We start from the raw sequence: 23,249 nt of genomic DNA on the forward strand, positions 1-23,249 counted from the left end.
AACATGAGAAGATCAAGACTCTTGCCTTGACAGGAAAGCAGCTTAGAAGTGGTAGATGACATGTACAGGATATTTGAGACTTTTAAATCAGCATTCGCCAAACTGATGCAGGAAGAGGGTGGGACAGGTAGGGAAAGGCAAGAGCTCTGAGTTGAAGTTCTACAAATTCTTGTCTACAGGTCTTCTGAGCCACTAATATGTCCCTTGTGCATTTCTCAAAGGGTAGGTGTTACGCCACATTTCCTAAATGTATTTGGCCTTAGAACATGCTCTTTACAGCACTTTAGCATCAAAAGCAATGTTCCACAATTGAGGAAAGGCTTTTCTATGTGAATACTTTTGAGGGAGGAAATGTATTTCTTATAACGGATGGCATTATGGGCAACAGTCATTCAGGAGAACAGATGTAGTTGATATATAAACCTAAGACTACAAATAGATCTCTGAAGGCTGACATGGATTATATCACATATGAAAAGCTTTTGAGATCTGGTGCATGGAAAAGTCCACGTGGCCTGGTAGTGAAGCCTTGGCTCTGCTATTTCCTAACTTTAGACATGGTCTGTAAGTTATTTGTCCTCTCTGAGCTAAACCTCTTCTGTGAAATGGTAACAATAATAGTAAAAATAATCATAATAATAATAAGACCTACCTTCGAGGTTATTGTGAGGGTCCTATGAGTTAATGATGGCATAACCTTATAGTAAATGACCTGGCTCACATTAAATGGTTAATAAGAATTGGTTTCTGGGACGCCTGAGTGGCGCTTAGTTGGTTAAGCATCCAACTCTTAGTTTCAACTGAAGTCATGTTCTCAGAGTTGTGAAATCTAGTAGTGCTGCTGGCTCTGCACTCAGCTCAGAGTCTGCTTGATTCTTTCCCTCTCCTTCTCCCCCTCCTCTGCTCACCTGCACATGTGCTCTCTCAAATAAATCAAACCTTAAAAAAAATTGGTTTCCTTTTTCACTAAGCAAAAGTTGGTTTGCTTTTAGACTGTCCCTTTACCAATGAACAAATCCTTAGTATTGATTTCTTTTGGTGGTAGCAGTAGACATTCAGTGTTTATTTTTGTTTCTTTGATCCTGGTGTGACACAGAGCAACCACATCAAAACATTGAGGTAGTTTTAAAATAAAACACCTGGGTGGCACAGTCAGTTAAGCATCTCTTAGTTTCCGCTCAGGTAGTGATCTCAGGATCATGAGATCGAGCCCCATGTTGCACTCTGTGCTCAGTGCATAATCTGCTTGAGATGCTGTCCTCTGCCCCTCGCCCTGCTGCCCTCACTCACTTGCTCTCTCTCTCAAATCTTAAAAATCAATCACCTAAAACTAAGTTAACAACAAATAATAAAATGCACCCTAATTAGTAGAAGCACTCCTCTCTCAAGACAAGCTTTAAGCTGTTTGCACCAAGTCAGCAGGCTTAGGTGTGTACTCTCCAGAGTCCTATCAAGCCATCTATTTACTTTATTGTTTCTCTTTTAGGTGGAGCCAATTGGAACCATACTAATTAGAAGAGAACCTTATTGCAATCCTAAGTTTTCACCGGGGGATAATTTAGCCTCAGGAATTCCTCTCCAGCCTGTGACTCTATATAAATTTGACTGACATTATGACAAAAAGAAAGTTTCTGAAAGCTTTCTGAAATTCTGCCTCTCAGTCATACACTGTATATGCTCTAGCAGATTCTCTTTCAGTGCCTAGCAGCTTTTCTCAAAGAAGCACTGGAGTTCTCCCCAAGACATTGCTTCAGTATTTATTTTAATAGCCTTACAATCTAAACAGATGATGGGGCTGTGCCCAGGTTATTGTCAAAAATGCTCAGAAAAAGAATAAAAGAACTGTGGTTTAGACTGCCCCATTACATCTTTTTTTTTTTTTTTTTTTAATGTTTTAGCACAAACAAAGAGAGGGAGAGAGAAAATCCTAAGCAGGCTGCTTGCTTAGTGCTAAACCCAATGCAGGGCTTAATCTCATGACCCTGACTGAGATCATGACCTGAGCTGAAATCAAGAGTCAGATGGTTTACCAGCTGAGCCACTCAGGCACCCACATCCTCTTTTTGCCTTATGTGAAGAAGTTATGTCTCCAGAGGGAGCCAAGATGATATTGTCCATAAAGAAATAAATACAAAGATGTATTTCCAAGGATGATGTATTAGAATCAAAAGAAAAACATCAGCACTGTGAAAAGAGCATAATTCAAGGAGAGTTTTATTTGCAAAGACATGGGGGCAGGAAAAAAAAATCACAAGACTTAGTACAGTAAATTAGGGCTACAAGCACCCAACCAGTTAGCATTCTTACACTAGAGGGACTTGATTAGAAAGTGGTTATCAAACTCCAAAGGGGAGAGAGGTCTAGAGAGTTAGTAGCTTAAAAGGAATGTTGGTGAAGAGGTTCAGCCAGGGGCGAGCAACTTTAGAGGGAGACAAGAGAATAAATGCCTTGGCTCTCTCCTCCCTGCTAATCTCTGCAGAGCTCCTCCTTGGTGACCGCACCAGGGAGCCACAGGGTGCAGGAGCCCTGATGATATAATCCATGCTGTTTAGCTCCTGGTGAAGAGGGCAGGATAGAGGATAGATGGATGTTCTTCAGCACAGATGTATATTGTGACACCATTTATGAAAGCCAAAGAGTGGGACCTGAAGGGATGACCATCCGTGAAAGATGGCCAAAATACATTTTAGACTAGACTGCTACCCAGTACAGCAGAGAAATGAAGTGGTGTTACATAGGCTGCTATAAAACAAACTTCTAAGGTACATTAAGGGCAAAGCAAGGTACTGTGGGTCTCAGTCCAAGCTACATATTAGTATCATGTGGGGAACCTAAAGTTAAAAAATGCCAAGACCTAGACTCCTTTGCTAGAGCCTCAGAGTTCATTGGTCTGGGGTGATATCTGAGTTTTGGTATGTTTCTTAAACTTCTGAGGTGATTTTGATATCCAGTTAGATTTAAAAACTGTGTGCATTGTATTCTCCTATTTATATATAAGAATTCAGAGATGTTTGGAGATCCCTGGGTGGCTCAGCGGTTTCATGCCTGCCTTTGGCCCAGGGCGCGATCCTGGAGTCCCAGGATCGAGTTCCGCATCGGGCTTCCGGCATGGAGCCTGCTTCTTCCTCTGCCTGTGTCTCTGCTTCTCTCTCTCTCTGTGTCTATCATAAATAAAAATAAATCTTAAAAAAAAAAAAAAGAATTCAGGGATGTATATACCTACCGATGTGTGTACATGTTTGTAATATTTCTGGAAAGATACAGGTTAATAATCTGTGTGGTTGTCTCTGATAGAAGCATATAGGCAGTAGCCTTTGGTGGAAGGGAAACTGACTCTCTTTCAACACTACCCTTTGTCGTGTTGGAATTTTTTTAACGTGTGTACACATTGGTTTTTTTCAGTTTTGAAAACTCGGAAATAGATTACCTCAGTTTTAAAATCACCATTTTACTTTTTTCTTAAAGTTGTAGGATGCACTTTGTGAGGGTTTTTTTTTTTTTTTAATTAATGTGTTATTATTTTCCAGGGATTTTTTTAAAAGATTTTGTTCATGTATTCATGAGAGACACAGAGAGAAAGGCAGAGACATAGGCAGAGGGAGAAGCAGGCTCCCTAGAGGGAGCCTGATGTGGGAGTCGATCCCAGGACCCCAGGACCACGACCTGAGCTGAAGGCAGATGCTCAACCACTGAGCCACCCAGGTGCCCTATTTTCCAGTTTTATTGAAAAGTAATTGACATGCATCACTGTGTAAGTTTAAGGCATACAACCTGATGTTTTGATTTTTTAAATATGAAATGCTTTACAATTTGCATGGGTTTTTGTTTTGTTTTGTTTTGTTTTGCCTAGGGGCCATCCTAATCTTCTCTATCATTAAATTTTTTGGTGTATGTACTGCTGAGGTAACACAGGGATTTTTAAAAATTTTTCAAATTTGTTACATCCTCAATAACTAAGGATGTGCATAAGATGCCGTTTGAAGACTAAGACCTATACCAAGAAGGTGTTGCTTTTGTTGTGTGTCAATGAAATCAAGTCTTGAATTCTTCTTTCAGTGACCACATGACTCCCGTCCAGCCTGGTCTGTCCAGGGCTCCAGGTCAGTTCAGAAAATGGTAACTCTGGAACAACAGAGGAAATTGGTCTCAGGGTACTAAGTAAAGTAAATCCAGTTAGAGTCTCTGCATCTGGCCTGATTTCAGATTTCTTAATCTTTGAGAAGCCCTAACTTAGAAAAACAGAAAGTCATTTTTTACATTTATGCATGAACTCTTCTGCCATCTCCTAAACCAACATTATGAAATGTAAGTAGTTTTTCTTGTGCTATATATAGTTCTTTAACCTGATCTTCTTTTGTCATCCTCCATCTGTTCTCTCCCCAATTTCCTTTAAAAGCCCCATTTTAAAGCAAAATATATGATAGAAAAACCTTAACTCCTGACCTTTATAGAGATATACTAGAGTTACTCAGTAATAATTAACGGTTGCCCTGGTAACCTCAGACACACTGCTTAAATCACCTGTATTCATCACTATCCCCTGCCTTCTAGCCAGTAAGATCACCTGCTTGGTGCTAATGAAAAAGGGAACAATTGAGTAATTTTATAATCCTTTTCAGGTTCTACTGTAGGAATAGGAGAAGCGATACTGTTTGTGATTAGACACACAAAAAAAGAGGGTTTTTTTTGTTTTTCTAGTGACTAAAGCAGTGACCTAGAGAAATCATCCTAGGTTCAAGCAAGTTGGCAAGCTCTGTTAATTTTGTTCACCACTGTATTCACAACTTTAGAAGATGTCAGCAGGTGCGACTTACAGATTAAAATCTAAGGGTTGCAGCACTAGGGATGTAATGGGAGGATGACATTGGCAAGGCCCATGTTAGACATCCCTGACAGGCACAATTAAAACCCACTAACTTCAGCACTTGGATTTGAAGACTACTGCTTGAAAGTTGGAAAATCCAAAGGTGAAGCACAAGAGAGGTTTCTTATCTAAGATAAATGTGTTGGCTTCAACTGTGTCTCAGAGGAAGCCTGTATTTCCCTTTACTTCCATATGTCATGCCTTACAGCACAGACTTCATGATAGGAGCACCATGGAACTCTTTGCTTCTTCCCCTAGAGGAGAAATAGCCCCCCCCACACACACACACACATCCTCTTTCCCATTCTTTTCTTGATCTTTTGTGTGAAAGTGGAATTAGAGGAAATATGTCCTTAGTCATCCCATGGCAGCACTTAGAATGTGCAATCGTCACAGTGAAAATATACTGGCAGGAGATCAAGAACCAAGAAGTGGAGTCATGGGAATCCTGGACACACTAATCCAGTAGAGACAAGATCCACATGTTAGTGACAGACATGGCCAACATAATCATCCCAGACAGTAGTTAGACCCATCACTGTCCCAAGTGAAGGCTGCAATTGAATAATTATTAGCGGAAAAACACCCACCAGCTGCTCTTGTTTGACCCTCTAACCCTTCTTAAATCTCAGTGGAATTCAGACTTACCTTAATCTTACATGTACCTTTAATGGCATATGGCACCACTAGTGGAATATTCGCTGCTGTAGCCTTCCTGTACCCTCAAGAACATTAGCGATCGGAATCAGTCAGATCTGACAGACCATCCATTACCAGTCATTTAGCAAATGTATACTGAATACCATGTGTTTAAGACACTGTTGCAGGCACTAGGAAAGAGACAAATACTTTCCTCTCAAGTCTCTAACGGCCCAGATGGTAGAAATCAGATCTACATACATGGGGGGAGCCTTGGTGCCAAAATAAGACAGTTTTTAAGTAGCAAGTGAGTGGCTTGGCCATTCACTTAAAAATATTTATGGTTGAATGAATTGTCCTTGTAATTTATGTTGTGTGGGCAGGGTTTCTAATAATCTGCCTACTTCATCTTGTAAATCTACCCTTAAGTTTGTAATTTCCTGGTCTGCCTTGGTCCAGCTTACTGAGAGTGGGGGAGGAGGAGTTGTAGTTTTGTGACTGAACTTTTTTATTCTGTTAGCCAGGAGGCTGCCTGTGGCTAAGACTGCCAATTGTCCTTGGGCTTAGAAAAGAAAAGATGGTGGAATGTTCCAAATGTTTGTTTGCTTGTTTGTTTTTCTCAAAAGTCTCTGTTAACCTCACATTTAAGATGCCATAAAATTTAAATTTGGGCTGTAAGAATGATGGAGAGAGAGAAAAAATATTTGAAAGAATGAAAAATTGAAAGTTGATGTCATTTGGTTATGTTGTGCTTTGAAGCCTCTCCACCGCCAAAGAGAATTTCTCCTTAGGACTCTTGTACTTTTTCCCCTCCCAAACAACCAGCAGTTTACAAATGTTTGTGACAAAAAATCTGTAACAATCTCTTGTATAAAGCCCTACAACAAATATCCTGTTAAATTGAAATTTAATTCATAACTCTAAGGATTGTTTTCTGAACTTATATGGAAGAGGAAAGCTCTTAAGAACTGGTAGTTTTTTAAACTCTGAATCTAAGGAGCCAGGAAAAGTAAGTGAAGAGAGACTATGCTTTGTATGGTTGGTCAAGAGAAGTTTTGCTACCAAATTTTCAAACAACAGCCAAATCTCTGTGTAGGGATGCAGGCTCTTTTTTTTCTTTTTTTATTCTTTGTCTATAAGGATATTCTAAATTCCCTCTTCTTAAAAAACCAGTTATTAAGTTCTACCTTTAATTTCAACATGAGTCAATTAGGTCATAGGCCCACAAGAAAGCACTCTGGAAGTTAGGAAGAAACTTCTGGATCATTAGGGAGAAACTTTTCTTGCTATATTTTTCTTTGCACACATGGCTGATTCTGCCAGGTTCTTCTTCCACTTCCAGAAATGTCAGCTTCTGTTGTTTATTCTTTTCAAGGTACAATTCACTAGCCAATTCCAGTGGCAATACAAAGGGAAGCTTAACAGAACCTGAGTTTAGTTGATATTTTGAAAACTACCCCATCTGAACGGGGTTGTTGAGAGCTCCATTAGCAATAACCTGAATATTCTTGAAACTGAGAGTCAGCTTTGTGCCTTATTCCTCACTTCGCACCTTATTCCTCCACCAAATTAGGTACACTTCAGGAAGAATTAGGTCTCTATGTGTTCAAAACATTGGGTGGAAACTAAGACCCTCGTGAGAACTTGAATATGTAATCAGAACGTCGGGTCCCCCACCCCCAGAATAGGAGAGCAGTGATTTCAGGCAGAACCCTCTGTGTGCTGCCACAGCCTTATGCTTAGCTTTTACTCTGGATTCATCAAGAAATACAAGAATTTGTAGCAAAGAAGAGAAGGAAGACACTTTGCTCAGATGACCTGACCTGAGTTTTGCTGCCATGAAGATGTCCCTTTTTTTCTGGAGAGGTTATGACCCTATAAAGACTGCTTTCCTGTGCATCACTCTGGGGCTGCCTTTGCTCTATGTAGTAGCTCTGAGCCTGGAGAATGTGTGTTTCTGCAAAGCTGAGAGTAGAATCAGGACTCCTAAGCTCCATGCTTTGGTTTTGTTGACCAGGCATATGGATTGAGATTTTTGGAGGCTAGATAGAGAAGAAGGAGGAGAGATGATGGGGTTGTCAGTTGGGGAGGAACTTAGGGAACAGAACCATCTAAAAGGAGATCTTAGGGAGTTTCTCATATTGGTAAGAGATATGAATCCTCTTTTAAGTCCTCTCATGAGTCTTTGGTAAAAGTCAAATTGTCATCATTCAGTGTGTCACAATGTTAAGAACATAGGCTTTGGGACAGACTTACTTGAGTTTGTATCCCACCTTCACTGCTTAGTAGCTGTGTTGCAGAGAAGAACTTACCTGGCATCTGCAAACCACCTCTATTTAAAAGGAATAGAAATAGTATATCTACCTCATAGGACTGTCATAAGGCTTAAATGAAGTAGTTCACACACTTAGCTTGGCTTCTAATTAATAAATGCTCATTAAAAGTTACCTGCCGTAATTATTGGGAGAGTTGTTATTTTAACAATAACTGAGGACATGAAGTATCTTTGGAGGGTGTACTGAGGTACTGAGTCCTGCTTCCTGACGGGCATGGGGTGAGAAGGGAAGCTGCCTACAGGATTCCATCATATCTGGTTCCAAACCCAACCACTTTCTCTAATTTATCTGAACCAATCCTGGATGCACACCTAGCAGGAAGTACTGATGCATTCCAAGTAGCCAGGAGAGCCCACACCTTCATCTGGTCACTTCAGGGGATAGAGGGAATATTAGGCAGAAACACAGACCAGAAATTCAGGCCAGAAAGAGCTGGAGCTACAGGGAGGTGAAGCCACTTGGAGGAAAGCCAGGACCAGAATGAAGTTAAGCAGCTCACTTTGTGCCATCCACATTGCAACCATTTAGCCATTTGGCATGTTGGCTTTCTCTACCTGAGGCTACCTCTGCTTGGTACTCACCCCTGACTTATCCTTTCCCACCATTCTGTCTTTGTGTCTTCCCCACCCCATGTCCCATGGCTTCTGTACCATGGGGGAGTGCCATGACCCTTCCAGCCCCAATGCTATCTCAGAACTTCACTATCCACAGTCTCTGCTTCTCCCTAATTCTCTGCTTCCCAGCCGTGTTTCCCAAGAGCAAGAATCTGACTGACTGAGCTCACTTTGCTCTGGGCCTGTCATTGGCTGGTGGTTGCCTGTGGGCCAGAAGCCCCAAGGCAAGTGTTTCTATTATTTAATCATCTGTGGCCAGAGGGTTATAGGTTATAGAACCTTTCAGCAGGAGCTGAACAAGGAGCAGCTTCTAAGGTTTCCATGTCCAAGATATACCTTATCGTATCTAGTTATAACACACTTGGCTCCCAGATTTCCCATCATCCAGTATTTCAAAATATAACACTTCACCTGTTCATTTAACAGAAGTTAATAATTGTTGATGAGGCAAGGTACAGAGAACTTTGGGGAAAAAACACGCAGAGACTATAATACTACAAGGGCCTGGATAAAAAGCAAGCCACATTTCATGCCCAACAGCCACTTGGGTTGACACGTATATGACAACACAAACACTAATTGATATTTATAATTCTCATCCCTCAGTAAAGTAAATTCCACTTGATATATTCTGTTTTTGAAGGTAGGGGGGAAAAGCATGCTGTATTTTAGAAAGATTTCACTTGATCATAATAAAACCATGGGTCTGAAATAATTAAATTTGTAGAGTTATTGGATGGAAGACCTTCTTATTCACGGATGTAGATTTTGTGCCATGGTTCTGGTAATAGTGTGAGGAATTGGGCAGGAATACATGACCAAACCAGGTGGACTGTAATATTTTCGTAGGAATTTTTTTTTTTAACTGGAACTGGATTAAGAATGTCTCTTGGCCTTCAGATTGATGAGCAGCCATGTTTCCCACCATGAGGGGACAGACCAGTGGCTGTGATTGCATTGCACATAGAGACAGAAAGGACATAGTGGGAATAACACTAGATGACTGACTTCCTGTATGCATTTTTCTTTTCTCTGGTTCAAGGTGTCCCAGGCTTCTGCAATCAAACTATTGGTTTGTGAGCACATCATGTTAAAGATGATGTAGGTAGAGATAGTGCCCTGAATAGTGAAAGAGAAAAAATAGAAAATATATTCATATATTATTAATATATAACATACAAACTATAAAACAGCATCAAAAGGTCTAGATGCTATAGGACAAAGTGCTGCTAAAAGTCCTCAACTTAAAAAAAAAAAAAAGTCCTCAACTAGAAAGATGACTTTAAGCTAGGGTGGTCAAGGAAGGCTTTGTCATCAAATTGGCACTTGAACTGGATCTTGACAAGTGGGTTAGGTTCAGACCAAAGATACCAGGGTATTCTGGGCAAGGGGAGCAGTGCGGGAAGACCCAGGGGCAGGAATGTACAAGGCATGTGCAAGGAGCAGCTCGTAATTGACTTTGTCTGAACATATGCTTTTCATCTATAGTATTACAATTGTTTTGTTTCTTAGGTCAATATGATTTTTACTTCTTTAGGCACCAAAGCAGGGAAAGCCTATTAATGTTGTCTTCCCATTCTAGAATTCCATGCTAGCTGGATCCCCATAGAACATCTTCTATCGATTTATCTTGTGTAATTGACTTGCCTGAGACATTCCCTACTTTCATCACAGTTTTGCTTCACAGTAAATAGACCTCACCATCTGGAACTCTTCTCTGTTTTTTTAGCCCACATTTTCTTCTACAAAGGGCCTGTTTTCATTTCTAAGTGTCACACAAGGCCCTACAACATTCTGCTTCATCCTCTTTGCTTTGAGTTTTACATTATAAAAAGCCAGCAAAGTGGATTTGAAAATAAGCTGTATTCTTCTTGTCTGTTACAACCCAGCACTAAACACACCAGACAAATTTTGACACCTTCAGCTTTTGGCAGAAGCTGTTTACGTCAGAGTCAGGTTGTACCTCTGAGAGACTACCTCTGGGCTCAGGGAGGGCAGAGCAGAGCAGCTCAGAGACAATTATGACAGGCCAAATTCATAGTGGGCTTTAATAAGGAGAGAGTATAAATAGCGATCACATAGCCTTACAGAAAATTCCTGCTTATTTTTACTCCTTAGACAGAGTTGCTATCTTTAGCCTTTAGTTACTGTGCTAAACCTGCTAAAGTGAGCCTAGTATTTATTTTCATTTGGATTGGTAACATCCATTCTGTTTCTCAAATTTTAGGTGAAATGTAGAAACTGCATCCCAGCATTTTAGCATGTCAGAAAGTTCCATGCACTGTTTGAATTCACTGTCCTGGGCTTTATTTTGGAGTGTTTGCATTTCTCTGAATCCAGGACCTTTCTAGACACTAGCAAGAGCTAGTTTCTCACATGTTTCTAGCACTAGTATGAACTTCTCTAATACGACATCTTTTAAATGTACAGGTAGTTGCTATATTCAATACCCTGTGTGTCAGCTTTAGCAAATTACCAATTAAGATTCTTGCTTACAAGTAACAGAAAACACAAACCAACTAACTTAAGCTAACATGAAACTTTTTGGTTCATTTATTTACTTGGAAAGCACAGGAATGTCTGTTTTCAGGCATGGCTGGATCCAGGGGCTCACATGTTGCCATTAAGCCCCAACTCTTGGCATCTCTCAGCTCAGTTTCCTCTCTGTTGACTCTTCTCTTAGGGAAGTTCTTTCTTTTTAATTGTAAGATGGTTGCCAGGTGAACTTATTTCTATAAGCTTCAAGTCCAGGAGAAAAGAAAGAGCGTCTCTTCTGCAAAAGTTTCAACAGTCATCCTCTTGGTCCAAGTTGATCACGTCCTCATCTCTTAACTAATCACTGTGTTCAGGAGTATATAATACCCTATTGGGCTAGACCTGAATCACCTGTTTCTCCTTGGCTGAGGAGGGAAGATTGATATGCAAAGTTCTTGGATCATCAGAATTTAGAAGAGGGGTGTTTCCCAGAGGAGAGACAGCCTTAGACCACAAATGTCCACTACAATGGCTCTTTCTTACATGGACTTAGTGAAGGATTTGGTAGCTTTGCACTCCAAGAGGGAAATCTGTACTTATTTTTATTGTTGTTTCCATGAGTTCCTTGTGTGTTCTCTGAAAATGTCCCTTTTTTGGGTCTAAATGGTTGTTGCAGAATTTATTTTATTCCTAGCTAACTCACTAGCTCCCTTGAGAATAACATTGTGTAGTTTTTTAAAATGAAGAAAATTTCATCTTCTTACTTATCTCTGGATGCAGTTGATGCATTTAAAAACTAAATTTCTGGGAAATAGCTTTCATTATCAGTGCCCATTACAGATCATTAGAGGACACAAACTCCGGTGTGCTAGGGTTTGGCCTCTATTAGTTTTAATGACAGTGTTGTAAGGAGTGCATCTTAGAATGGGATTAAGCAGAGAATAAGGGACCTTAAAGGACTGGCCTTTTTTCTGTGACGGCCTGGAACATGCAAGAACAGGGTATTTTCTGGCTCAGCAGCCCTGGGAGCTCCTCAGGCACAGGCCTCTGGGTGGTAGCATCTTCTGGTGGTCTGCCAGAAATGGCAGGGCTGCCAAAAGCCAACTCATGTGCTATGTGCAAGTCTCCAACTTGTGGTGATGTTGTCCAAAACCTATAAATGTGGATAAGAACTGATTCTTCTGCCAGGATCACGTTGTGTGGCTGTGAAATTCCATCTTGGTTTGATGAGCCCATGCCTGGTTCATATTCTTGAGAGCAAACTTTCTCTCAAAGGTTGAACATATAGTCATGGGTCATCAGGTCTCCATAAGATATAGGATGATAGTGATGCAGGAGAGGACAGCTAATATTCGTTAAGTGCACCTGTGCCACACACTGTACATGTATTTACTTATTTAATCGTCATAATGCAGGGGTCCTGTTACAGCCCACATTTTACCTGTGATGAAGCAGGTACAGAAAGGTTACCTGACTCGCCTGAGAGTAGAGGTGGGGTGTGAGCCCAGTATTCCCCCACACCCAACCACCATGCTCAGTTGCCACCTTGTAGTGGGTGGGTAATGGCAGGCTCCTCCTGTTGAGTGCTTAAGGAAAGAGGCTGCAGCAGCCACTGCATGTTGTCTCACTGTAACCCTCCATGCCCTGGTGTCACTGAAGTTCAGATTCTGAGTGAGTTGAGGAGCTAAGAAGAATGTGGGAAAATAGGAGCAATGCTGGAGTACCTGAAAAAAGAGGGGCAGGGCAGGCCAAAGCTGAAGACAGGGAGGGAGCAGAGAGCAGGCAGTAGCTGGGACTGGCTAGAACGGAGAACATAAAGGATGAGGATGGGGGATCCCAGGAAGGAAAGAGAGTGGGATGGATGTCTAGGGACCACCTACTGTTGCCAGGTACTCGTCCAGGGCTTTTTTGGACATTGCCTCATCTTCCCTATAGCCCAGTGGGGTAAATCACCATTATCAGCATTCCTACTTTGTGGAGGAGAGACTAGGTTTTAGAGGGACAGCATGACTTCCTCAGGATCAGAGAGCTGGGAGGCAGCAGAACCAGAATTAGAGCTGAGACCAGTCCTCCACCTTGTTGAGGATGAGTCTCTCATTCTGAGCCACAGTTTGTAGCCCAGATGTGAGCCCCCCCACCATGAGATCTTGAGATAGGGCAGAGCCTCAGAGATGATGCTGGGGGGCGCTTGCTGCTTTCTCCCATCACAAGGAGTGGGAGTGGCACCACAGCACCCTTCCTTTCTCCTGAAGTTTTGAACGTCCTAGAGCCAACTCTTGATACTTGAAGTATGCTGGCAGATGTGCTCCTGTCCATCAGCATTTCTTAGCCACCTCATCTCAGGTAAGCCTGCTTGTGAGACTGCCTCTAGTTGCTCATTTCTGCCATTGAAAACAAAACTAAAAACCTTCCCTCAAAAGCTGACCATCTGGTTGTCACTATACTTGCCTCCAAGTTGCAGGGGTGGCGGCAGGATGTTTGCAAGTCCAGCCCTTGTCTCTGGCACAGGCACAGTCCCGGCGTCTACTGATTACAGTGCTGATTCACTCTTAGTTTTACAATTGGGGAAATGAACTTCCTCTTCACTTTTCCCCTTTCCTTCCTTTTGTTGCTTGGAAGGTAGGCATAATTGTTCCCCTCCGGGCAGAACTGATTTCAGTACGCCGATTAAAGGATGGCTTTCCAGCCTGGGCGCTGTGTCCATCTTACCGTCTGTGCAGGCACCAGCCACATACACGCCTGTCTCCTGTTGCCAGCTAAAACTGGGGCAACGTATTCTAGACTTGCAAGCCTTTACTAAGTCCAGGCATTTGTTATTTATCTCAAGTCTTTGTGTGCTGACAAGTTTGGTATGAATGTGTGTATTTAGGGCACATTTGGGTGACAATGCAGGCAAATGTATTACATGTGCCAGGTATCTGGTGACAACTGTTCTCCAAGCAGTCCTGATAACCAAACAAAAATATGAGATTCATTATTCTTTATCAAAATACATACACAGTGGAGTAAATTAGAATAGAGTAATAGAATAACACACAGCAGCAGCTTAACTGCAGCTGAGAAGAGAGTAATTCAGCATTGACCTGTCCTGAGCTACCATGCAGCCATAACAAAGAAGGGAAAAATATGATGGAATGTACAGTTCAGTGGTCTATTCAAGGAAAGCATGCCAATTTGTCAGGAGTTGTAAGTTTTAATGTTATTTACCATATAAGCTTATTCATGATTTTGAATAGCACAATAGACTACAACTTCTGGAGCAATTTTATGTGAAGAATAAATCAGGCTTTCTATATATAGTCGTTTCTCTTATTGCTTCTGAGTAATTGTAGAATATAATGCTAAGCTGAAGTATTGAAAATCCTTTTTACTATGGTGCAAAGTGAAAAACAACCTAGTCAAAGCATTCTGGTGGTTTGCTTAAGAGAGTGATGGGTAGAAGGTAGCTTGCCTCTTACAGGAAGTCTCTCCTCAGCTGCCTCAACCATGCTTTGACAGAAGCTACATGACAGGTGATTCTAAATTAAGGCTTTTAACACTATGAACACCTGAAGTGCAGATGCCCACATTGTTGATTGAAAGAAGATACCAGAGGCATAGATTATATTCTATAATTAAATAGACTGGAATCAGTCTCTGCATCAGGGTTTGTTTTAATTCAGCAGCAGTTAGCAAGTGCCTACACTGTGCTAACACAGCACTGGGAACTTAGTATACAGTTCCTATAAGACCCTGCTCTCAGATCCCTTCTGAGTAGCATGACAGTGCTACAAGGGAACTGGACTCAGGGGACAGTAGAATCCAGAGGGAGGACCCTTAGCCGGAATTCGGGGCTGCATCTTGAAAAGTGAATAAAATATACCCATGTGAAGATGAGGGACATTGTAGGCAAATGAAACTATACAAGTACACGGATACAAAATGGGGGAGGGGATTTGCAGGAAATGTGGGGGCATGGAGATATAAGAGGAGAGTGAAGGATCACCCTGAGGCCAAAATTCACAACCAGTGTATTTTTAGGTGCTGCCAAGATGTTTCTCAAAAAATAAAAGAAAAAAAGAAAGGCTTTGGATTGTTTTACCAATAATAAACATTTTCTTGAGCCCTTAGTAAGTTCAGGCACTTTGCTTAGCAAGTTACATAGGCATTATTTTACTTAATCCTCACACCCACCCTCTGAGGTAGGTATTACTTTGCTCATTTTACAAAGAGGAAACTGAGCCATATGAAGGTTCAGTAACTTGCCCCAAACCCAGCCAGTCCAGCTCTAGAGAGTTGTGGCTGCCTCACTGTTGGGAAGGTTTTTGTCCCGAGCTTATGTGAATTCTAAACTGAGTCCCAACAGAACTGAAATTCTGCATCATGCTATGTGGAAGGGTTGGGGGTAGTGGTGACTGTGACCTAGATTCCACTGAGGCTTCCCTAACTTTGGAGAATTTGGGTTTGCGGTAGGCATCCTAGATGCCCAGGCTGGTCTCCCAACATGAACAATTGGATTCTCGCAAAGTCTAGTGGTTCTTTTCCCCCAGGATTCAGCTGCTGCTTACAGGAATCACCAGAACTTCATCAGCTTTAGAGACAAAGGTATTACCTTCCTATGAGTAGCAGCAGGAAAGCTAACATCCATCTCTTCCATACAGGCTCTCGTTTAGACATCAGTACTTTTTTAAAAGAAGGAAGGCAGTAGGCAGGACAAAATGTTAATATTCATACAGTGCACCACCCCCCACCTCCAGCCCTGTCCTATTGCAGCTCTAATACTCTCCTATTCAAAGGAAAAAGAAGGAAACAACCTATATGTTGCTTGGTAGTAGTGTGATTGAGTAAGGTGTTGTGCTTCTGTACAAGGAATGTTATATACATACATAAAAAATCGAGGGACCAAGTCTTCATGTACTGATGGACCAATCTCCAGGGTATATTGTTAAGGAAGATAAGCAGTGTTGAGAACAGTGTGAATAACTTGCTACTATTTGTAAAGATAGGAAAGTCAGTCAATCAATCCATCCATCTCTCTCCCAAGCTGATGAGGTTTTGGTGCTGCTTGTTGTCCCTACACCCACCCCCCATCCTCCCGCCCTCCCTCTCATAAACATATACACCTAAACTTTGTTGTTCCTGTAATATCTCTGGAAGGAAATACAAAAAATCCGTTAACAATGGTTACTTCTGCAGAGGGGGTGGTTTCTGCAATGGGAAACTTCTCTTTCCCTTTCAGCTCTTTATACTGATACTCTTATACTTTTTGGAAATTTTATCAATTGATATAATGTCCATTCAAAGCAATAGATTAACATAAAAATTAAAGAGGAAAGCCTTCCCATTTTCAAACTGAAAGGCATTCATGTATTTTATTTATAGATACAGATATATACTTTTATCTCATGGTTGTGAATTACCCATCCTAAGAATATTTTAAATCTGTAGTTTAGTACCTTTATCTCATGGTTGTGAATTATCCATCCTAAGAATATTTTAAATCTGTAGCTTATAACCAGACAACCTGTAGCAATATAGGATTACCTAGGATCATAAGTAATTGGAGCCCTCATCCAAATACTTGCTGATACATTACATCTGAATTTTTAAACACATAAGCAGTAAAGTCTTATATTGAACTCCTAAACCTCATACCTGTCAGAGACTGATAAGAAGTGCACATGGGCAGGTTCTTTGATATGTGTCCAAGTCCATTATCAGAGATAAGAAAGCTTAAATGTAAACCTGTGATTTAACTACATTTCAAATTTGATATTGAGCTACAGGAAGGAATGTAAAGAACTTACATGCCCAGAATACATCTGTTGCTCCAACTCTTTAAAAGATTTTCCTTTCCTATGTAAAAGGAGCACAAAAGTTCTGTCTCCTGTTTAAGGCTGTTTAGGTGAGGGAAGAGCTAATTCTTACTTTTGCGGGCTTCACAGGTGACTAAGTGGAAATATTATTTTAACTGGTAAAAAAAAAAAAATGAGGCATCTGGGCTCATGCTAGTAGCTGGCAGAATTTATGAACAGTAAATGATTAAAGGGATTGATAAACATCATGAAAGGCAAACTCCCAAGAAACATAAGCAGAATGCTTAAGCATGTCTGAAGACACAGGACTGTGGTACTCTGGTGACACCGAAGGAAGATATGTTTGATGTCATCTTGTCGTAAATGAAGAATGTCTGCTGTACTTCAACTTAACATGGTATTTTTCTTTTTGCAAGTACATATTATTGGAAGTATTTTAGAAAAAAATTTTATACCAAATTTTTAATGCTCATGGGAAAAAATTATACACTTTTATAAATGATAATAGAGACCAAAATGAGAAGATTCCTATTATGTACCTTATCCAGAAGTTTAGGCTATTTAATATACTTGATGTAGAAAGGAGGGAGCTTTTTGTATTGTTAAAAAAAAAAACAGGCTTGTATTTCCTTTCTGATTTTTTTTTTTTTAGGTTTGAAAGAGAATTGGCATAAGAAATTTTGTTTTTAAACAACTTTGCCTTTTTTGTTTTCATTTACGTTCTTCATATGAAGTATGGCATGTGAAATGAGATGGAATCATCTTCATGAGATGTATATCTTCTCCTATAAACCAAAAATTGGTCAAGCATTTGTCCCTTAAGGAAGATGAAAAGTCGTGTTGCCTGCATAGTAAGGAATCCATTGCTCAGTAGACTTTGGACAAGAGACTTACCAAGTCTAGTTTCATATTTATGAACAGAAGTTCACTTTTAAGGTGGTAGGAATTAATCTCATGGGACTCTACTTTGAAAGCAAGTTTCATGTGGGAAATTATCTACAGGTCTGGCAGGGTCACCCTTTAGTCAAGGTAGTGACTTCCAAATACCATAACCTGGATGTCTCCAGGAATTTTTTGTTGTTGTTCTTCCTCCAGTTCCTCTTACAAGGAGGATCAACCTCCGTACTCATTCACATTAGAGTAGAAGTTATTTTACCACTGTATATAGAAAGCCAGTCTAAAAATGAGAAATTAATTTGGCTTAGCCCTAGGGTACCTTAGAGAATGCTTTTGAAGGTTAATATAAAAAAGCACTGGGAAAGACAGTTCATTTTGGAGCCTAAGGAGAAAATTCCTTTAGATAGAGGTTTAATGTAAACCTACCTGGCAAGCCTTTAAGCAAAACTGTAGATATGGCATGGAAACTTAAATTTCATTACTGTAATGTAAATTTCTGCTATAAAAAAGACTCCGGTATCTCATTATCATCCTTGTACAATTTTCAGCTCATAATTTCAGAATCCATAAATGCCTTAAGGGTTCCATATAAAAAGGAAATTATATATTGCCAGGAACCATGAAAAGGAGATAAATAGTTTCATGAAAAGCAAAATGTACATTGCATTGGATCAGTCAGGCCACAGTCTCAATATGCTTTGGCATTTGACTGACATCACTTTGAGCAGAATTTGACCTCTGTATTCTTTCAAGGGACCCTCTTTCTCAGTGTACCTGTTATACCCGTTGCCCAGGTAAAAAATTTAGTAGCACCTCCTCCATCCACTGTCCTGTTCAGGCAGTAAACTATATGATCACTTTAATTATATTCAGTATGACATTAGTAATAACACATCATCATATTAGTGTCCAAGTGTCTTTTTTTACTAAACTGATCATCTTTGGACATGGGACCATCTTGTTTGTCTCCATGCAGGCCTTATTGAATGCCAAGACTGCTCTGTGATGGCTCATTACCAGACCATAGAGAACCTAACTGTGTGTGTGTGTGTGTGCACGCACGCACGCGCGTGTGCGCGCATGTGCACACACACAGCTATGATACAGCAGACCCATATGCCTTGACCCATCCATAACTGCTTCAGAAACAAGATGCCATCAGCAGACCAGAAATCTAAAAAAAAATTCCTAGGAGATTTAGAATCTGGCTAACACTATCATCAAGAATAATAGTATTACAAGATATGTTCGTAATATCTCCCAGTTTTCGGTGCCATTTCATACAGATACTTCATTTGATTTTTGCATGAACTCCTATCCCAGCACTTGGTGCACCATATTATAGTTGCTCATTTGCTTCCCTAATACCTGCACTAAGCTGAAATATACCTCAGACCTATGCCCATTTCCAGTTCACTGTTTCGCCAGCACTTGACAGTGCTATTTGTAGGTAAGTATGAACTTAGTGAATGAAGCCACTAGGGCTTCTATTTTGTGAATGAGAGAAATGGAGGCCAAGAGAGCTTGAGTGGCCTGTTGGGGAATGTATAACGGTCTTAAGTTCTGTTCTGTAAACTTGGACCTTCTTGTTCCAAGCACAGTGTTCCTATTGAATCAACACCCAGAAAAAAAAAAAAAAAAAAAAAAACAGCATCTTGCTGGTAGCATGAGGTGAATCAACTGGGGGAGAAATGTAGAAAAATGGGAGAATATGTGCTTGGTGTTTCTTCTCCATGCACGCACTTACTAACATCTGCTGTGCCTTTGAAGATTCACTGTTAGTCTTTTCTGACCCCATCACCCTTGACTGCATTAGGTGCTGCTTTCCAAGCTGTCTCTGTAGTCAGTGCCTGGAAACCTGGCCAGCTTCCTTTACTTTGCTTTTTATCTACCACGGATTTGTTAGTGATCAAGAACTATCAGTTCTGCCTCTCTCACATCAGCCCATTTGTCTCTATCCCGGCCCAGAATGTCCTCCACCTCAGCCCAAGCCTTGCCTCTCTGGTCTTCTTGACTCTTGACCAGTCCCCCCACTCCTTGTCTGTACTGCCACCTTTGGGATTGTCCCAATGTGCAAACTTGAACACACCACTCTCCCCATCACTGATGGATACCATAAGCTCCAGAATCCTCTTGTTGACTAAGAAGCGCTGGGTGGCCCACCCCTGCTAGACATTGCAGCCCCTGTTGAAACTCTGGTTGGGCCCTACTGAACTGGTTTTGCTTTCTCAACCCTGCCCTGTGGCTTCTCAATTTCAGGGAATGCTGTGTTATTAAACAATCCTTCTTTTAGAGAGCCCTTCCTGATTCTACCTCCTTGCCCCTGCTCTCTGTTGTAAACTGGATATGGAGTAACCCCTGTCTATTGGGGAAGCACTTAGCCTCTAGTATAGTGTGATATCAGCTGGTTATTTGTTTCATTCTCTGAGGGCCATATTTATTTTATATGAATAAACACATAAAATATGTTGAAAAGGCTTTCTGGGCCATCTCTTTTTGCAGAAAGTGGTATTTTGGCACCCCACTTAGGAATGCCACTATTTTTGAGATTTTTAGGGGTTTGGGTTTGGCTTTGTTTTCATTTGTAGTTTTTTTAATTCTTTAGCAACACCATGTATTCCAGAAATTCTTTAAAATTTTCCAGTGTCTTTTATTTGCACATAGGTAGAATAAAATCTAAACTCTATCCTGCCTGTGTGACCTGGCCCTTGATTACCTTACCTGACCTTTCCAGCCTCACCTCACCTGGCTCTCTCCCCTGCTTGCCATACTGCTATGCTTATTCTGTTCCTTTGTAAACCAAGTTCATTCTTGCCACTAGGCCTTAGCAACACCTGTTCTTACTGCCTTAGAAGGTTCTTCCTTGATCCTCACATGCCCTAGCCTGTCTTCACCTTTCTGATCCCCACCCATCACTGTCTGCCACATCACCCTTTTACTTTGTTCTTAGTACTTTCCCTCTGAAATGTTCTAACCTGATACCCTCACTCACCAGCAAATTGTCCTCTCTCCTCAAGACACTATAAGCCCCGTGAGAGTAAGGACCACACTATCTTACTATCTCAGGATTCCTTGTACCTAAGAAAGGGTCTATCTCAGAGTACATATTTCATAATTATTTGTTAAATCCGTCCATTTTAGTTTTTAAAAAATAAAACTTGATTGTCGATGCACTAAGAATTCCTTTGTCCAAAACCTGTCATTAACACAGAAGATGAACAAGATAATTTCTCATGTAGCTTAAGTAATTGGCTGAGGAAATAATTCACATAGCAACTAAGTTTTATGCAGTGCGTCGGGCCAGAGTGTCCTGAAGCTGCTAGTACAGACATCTTTTGCTCTGTCTTTCTCTGTGGTGGCCTGGCCAGACTGGTTCTTAAGTAGATAATCACTCTGTCCTTAGCCACTCCATTCTCAAATTCAGATCCTATATATATAAGTGGCTGTTTCCATAAAACATGTCAAGAAAAGTATTTTTTTAGGGTAAAGTCCTTGCTTGATTATAGTTTACCCAATACTTTATAACGCACGTTCCTTGGAAAGTTGATGATACCCGTTGCTCAGCCCTGGCAAACTCTCTGGCCCTCCAGTTTTGTTGATTCCATGTAAACCCAGCAGCTTGACTACTTTAGTTTTAGAGTTAGTCTCCTTATGCCTCATGCAATTCAAAAGTGGTAAATGAGCCAGTTTCTTTTCCTAGATAAGGCCTGTTGGGGAATTTGGGCTGTTAATGGTGACAGTATAACCTCACAGAACATGTGTAAACACAGTGCTGGCCAAGTACTTGCTGAGGTGAGGGGTAGGAGGTGGGTTGGTTTAGGCCCACAGTAAAACATCCTGGAAGGTTTTTTGTGAATTTCCAAAACCCCACATTCACAGGTTCTCCTCATCTACTAGACCTGTTGTGGAGATTGAGGAGATAATGAAAGCAGAGCACTAATGTTCACTCATCTCAGCCAATATTCTGAAGCACTGGGCTTTGTCTCTAACCCATTGTGAGTCTGCTCCCATCCTGAGTAGTTGCAAAACTCACTGACAGTCTGTCATCTGCTAGGGAGCAACTTGCAGAATGAGTTGGCTCTAGGCAACTCATTTTTCGAGCCCTTCCCTGCCCACACGTACTGTGAGTTACCCAGAAAGCAGCAGCTGCAGCCACCAGTGGAAATTCCCCAAGGCCACTCACTGCCTCTGGTTCTGGGGAAAGGCATGCCAGGAGAGTAGCCTCCTTAACTAACTCCTAGGTGTCCAGCCAAGGTCTGCAAATACCAGGGCAAATCCTGAGGCTCTGCCTGCAGTCCCCCAGCTCCTCACAGATAGTGGGACAAGCCTCTCTCTCTTTGCTGTCCTTGTGAGCAGGCAAAACTTCTGATGGGGAGATAGTAGAAGGGAATTGGCGAAGGGTTCCATCTTCCTAGTTTCAGCAGAATTTTAGATAACCTAAGGTTCTTGCAGAATGTTTGTTGTCTCTCTTCCTCTCCCCACGATAGTTTTATCATTTGAAGTTCCCTTTGCCTCTCTCTGATCATGAACTCTGCCTCTCAAATAAGGGGGTCAGGTATTCAGATTGTAGAAATTTCTCAGAAGGAAAGGGGTTAATGGAAAACAGTGTATGTGTCCATGTGCTAACAGTCTGAATATTACGTTATCTATTTCAACAAGTAAACCTTAGACCAGACCAGACTATCACATACAGAGACAACATTGATCTTCCAGGAGGAATTGCCAGCTCCCAAATGCCAGCTGTCCCTTCCTGCCCATTAGGGGGTAGAGAATGCCTCTTTTTAACTAGCTGAAATACTCATTACAAATATTTGAGCCTCCAACCCAAATTAATTCTCATTTATCCTTTATCTTCCTTTAAAAAAAAATGAATCAGAATCCTTCCCCCTTGGTTCTTTGAAGATTAAAAAAGGATAGTTTACCTACTAGAGGTCTCCATCATTGCAGCTGGAGATGTAATAGGGGTATCTGAATGCATGTTGGGACTCAGCCTGTGTGTCTCAACTATATACAAGCTCATTCATTCCCTTGCTGTAATTCAGCGTTTTCAGATTCTGCTCACTGGTTGGTGGCCTGCAGTGAGCCAGTAATTCTCATTCCAGGAGAAGAGGCTCATTGAGAACAAACCTACCCTCCTTTGTCCCACCAACCCCCTTGTTCTGAAACACAGCAATAGTTCAAAGCAGTGTTTTCTGAGAGCTCTCATGTATTTTGGGGGAATGATTTGAACCCAAATTGGCCCCATTTTTGTCCTAATAATCTTGATTGGCTCATGTGACAGAAGAAACAAAACCCATATACCTAAGAGACCAAAGAAAGGGACAAGTGGGGAGAAAAAAGGAACATGGGTGAGACCAAATTGCCCCACTCTGGGTGAGATTATACATCAGCATGACCTTTTTTTTTAGCATGTGGAAATACAAGGTCAGAAGCCTTAGGATGGTTTTATCGACTGAGCCAGTTACACTTCTAGTGTTTGCTATAAGGACATAATCAGAGATATATGCAAAAGTGGATGAACTTTTATAATAGCAAAAACAAATTTAAATGTTGAAAAATAGTGATGATTTGGTAATTATCACACAGCCATGGACTACAGTGCAACTATTAAAAATTGTGTTGCTGATAC

The 23,249-nt window shown here is 41.0% G+C and overlaps 1 protein-coding gene across 18 annotated transcripts in view; it reads left to right on the forward strand.

Annotated features, from left to right (window-relative positions):
• The window catches only part of ARHGAP26 (Rho GTPase activating protein 26), a 419,433-nt gene that overhangs the window by 355,483 nt on the left and 40,701 nt on the right, over positions 1-23,249 (forward strand). For 2 of the 18 annotated variants that reach the window (XM_077897679.1, XM_077897686.1), the window contains one exon: positions 1,487-1,862. The exons of the other annotated variants lie outside the window; for them this stretch is intronic. Coding sequence is in view for 1 of the 2 variants with exons in the window: in XM_077897686.1 (XP_077753812.1) it covers positions 1,487-1,511 (25 nt within the window). In the remaining variant the exon portion in view is untranslated. Of the gene's footprint in view, positions 1-1,486; positions 1,863-23,249 lie in introns of those variants that run through there. 18 annotated transcript variants of the gene reach the window in all.

This window comes from Canis aureus, chromosome 5 (assembly GCF_053574225.1).
Source record: "Canis aureus isolate CA01 chromosome 5, VMU_Caureus_v.1.0, whole genome shotgun sequence".
Lineage (NCBI taxonomy): Eukaryota > Metazoa > Chordata > Mammalia > Carnivora > Canidae > Canis > Canis aureus.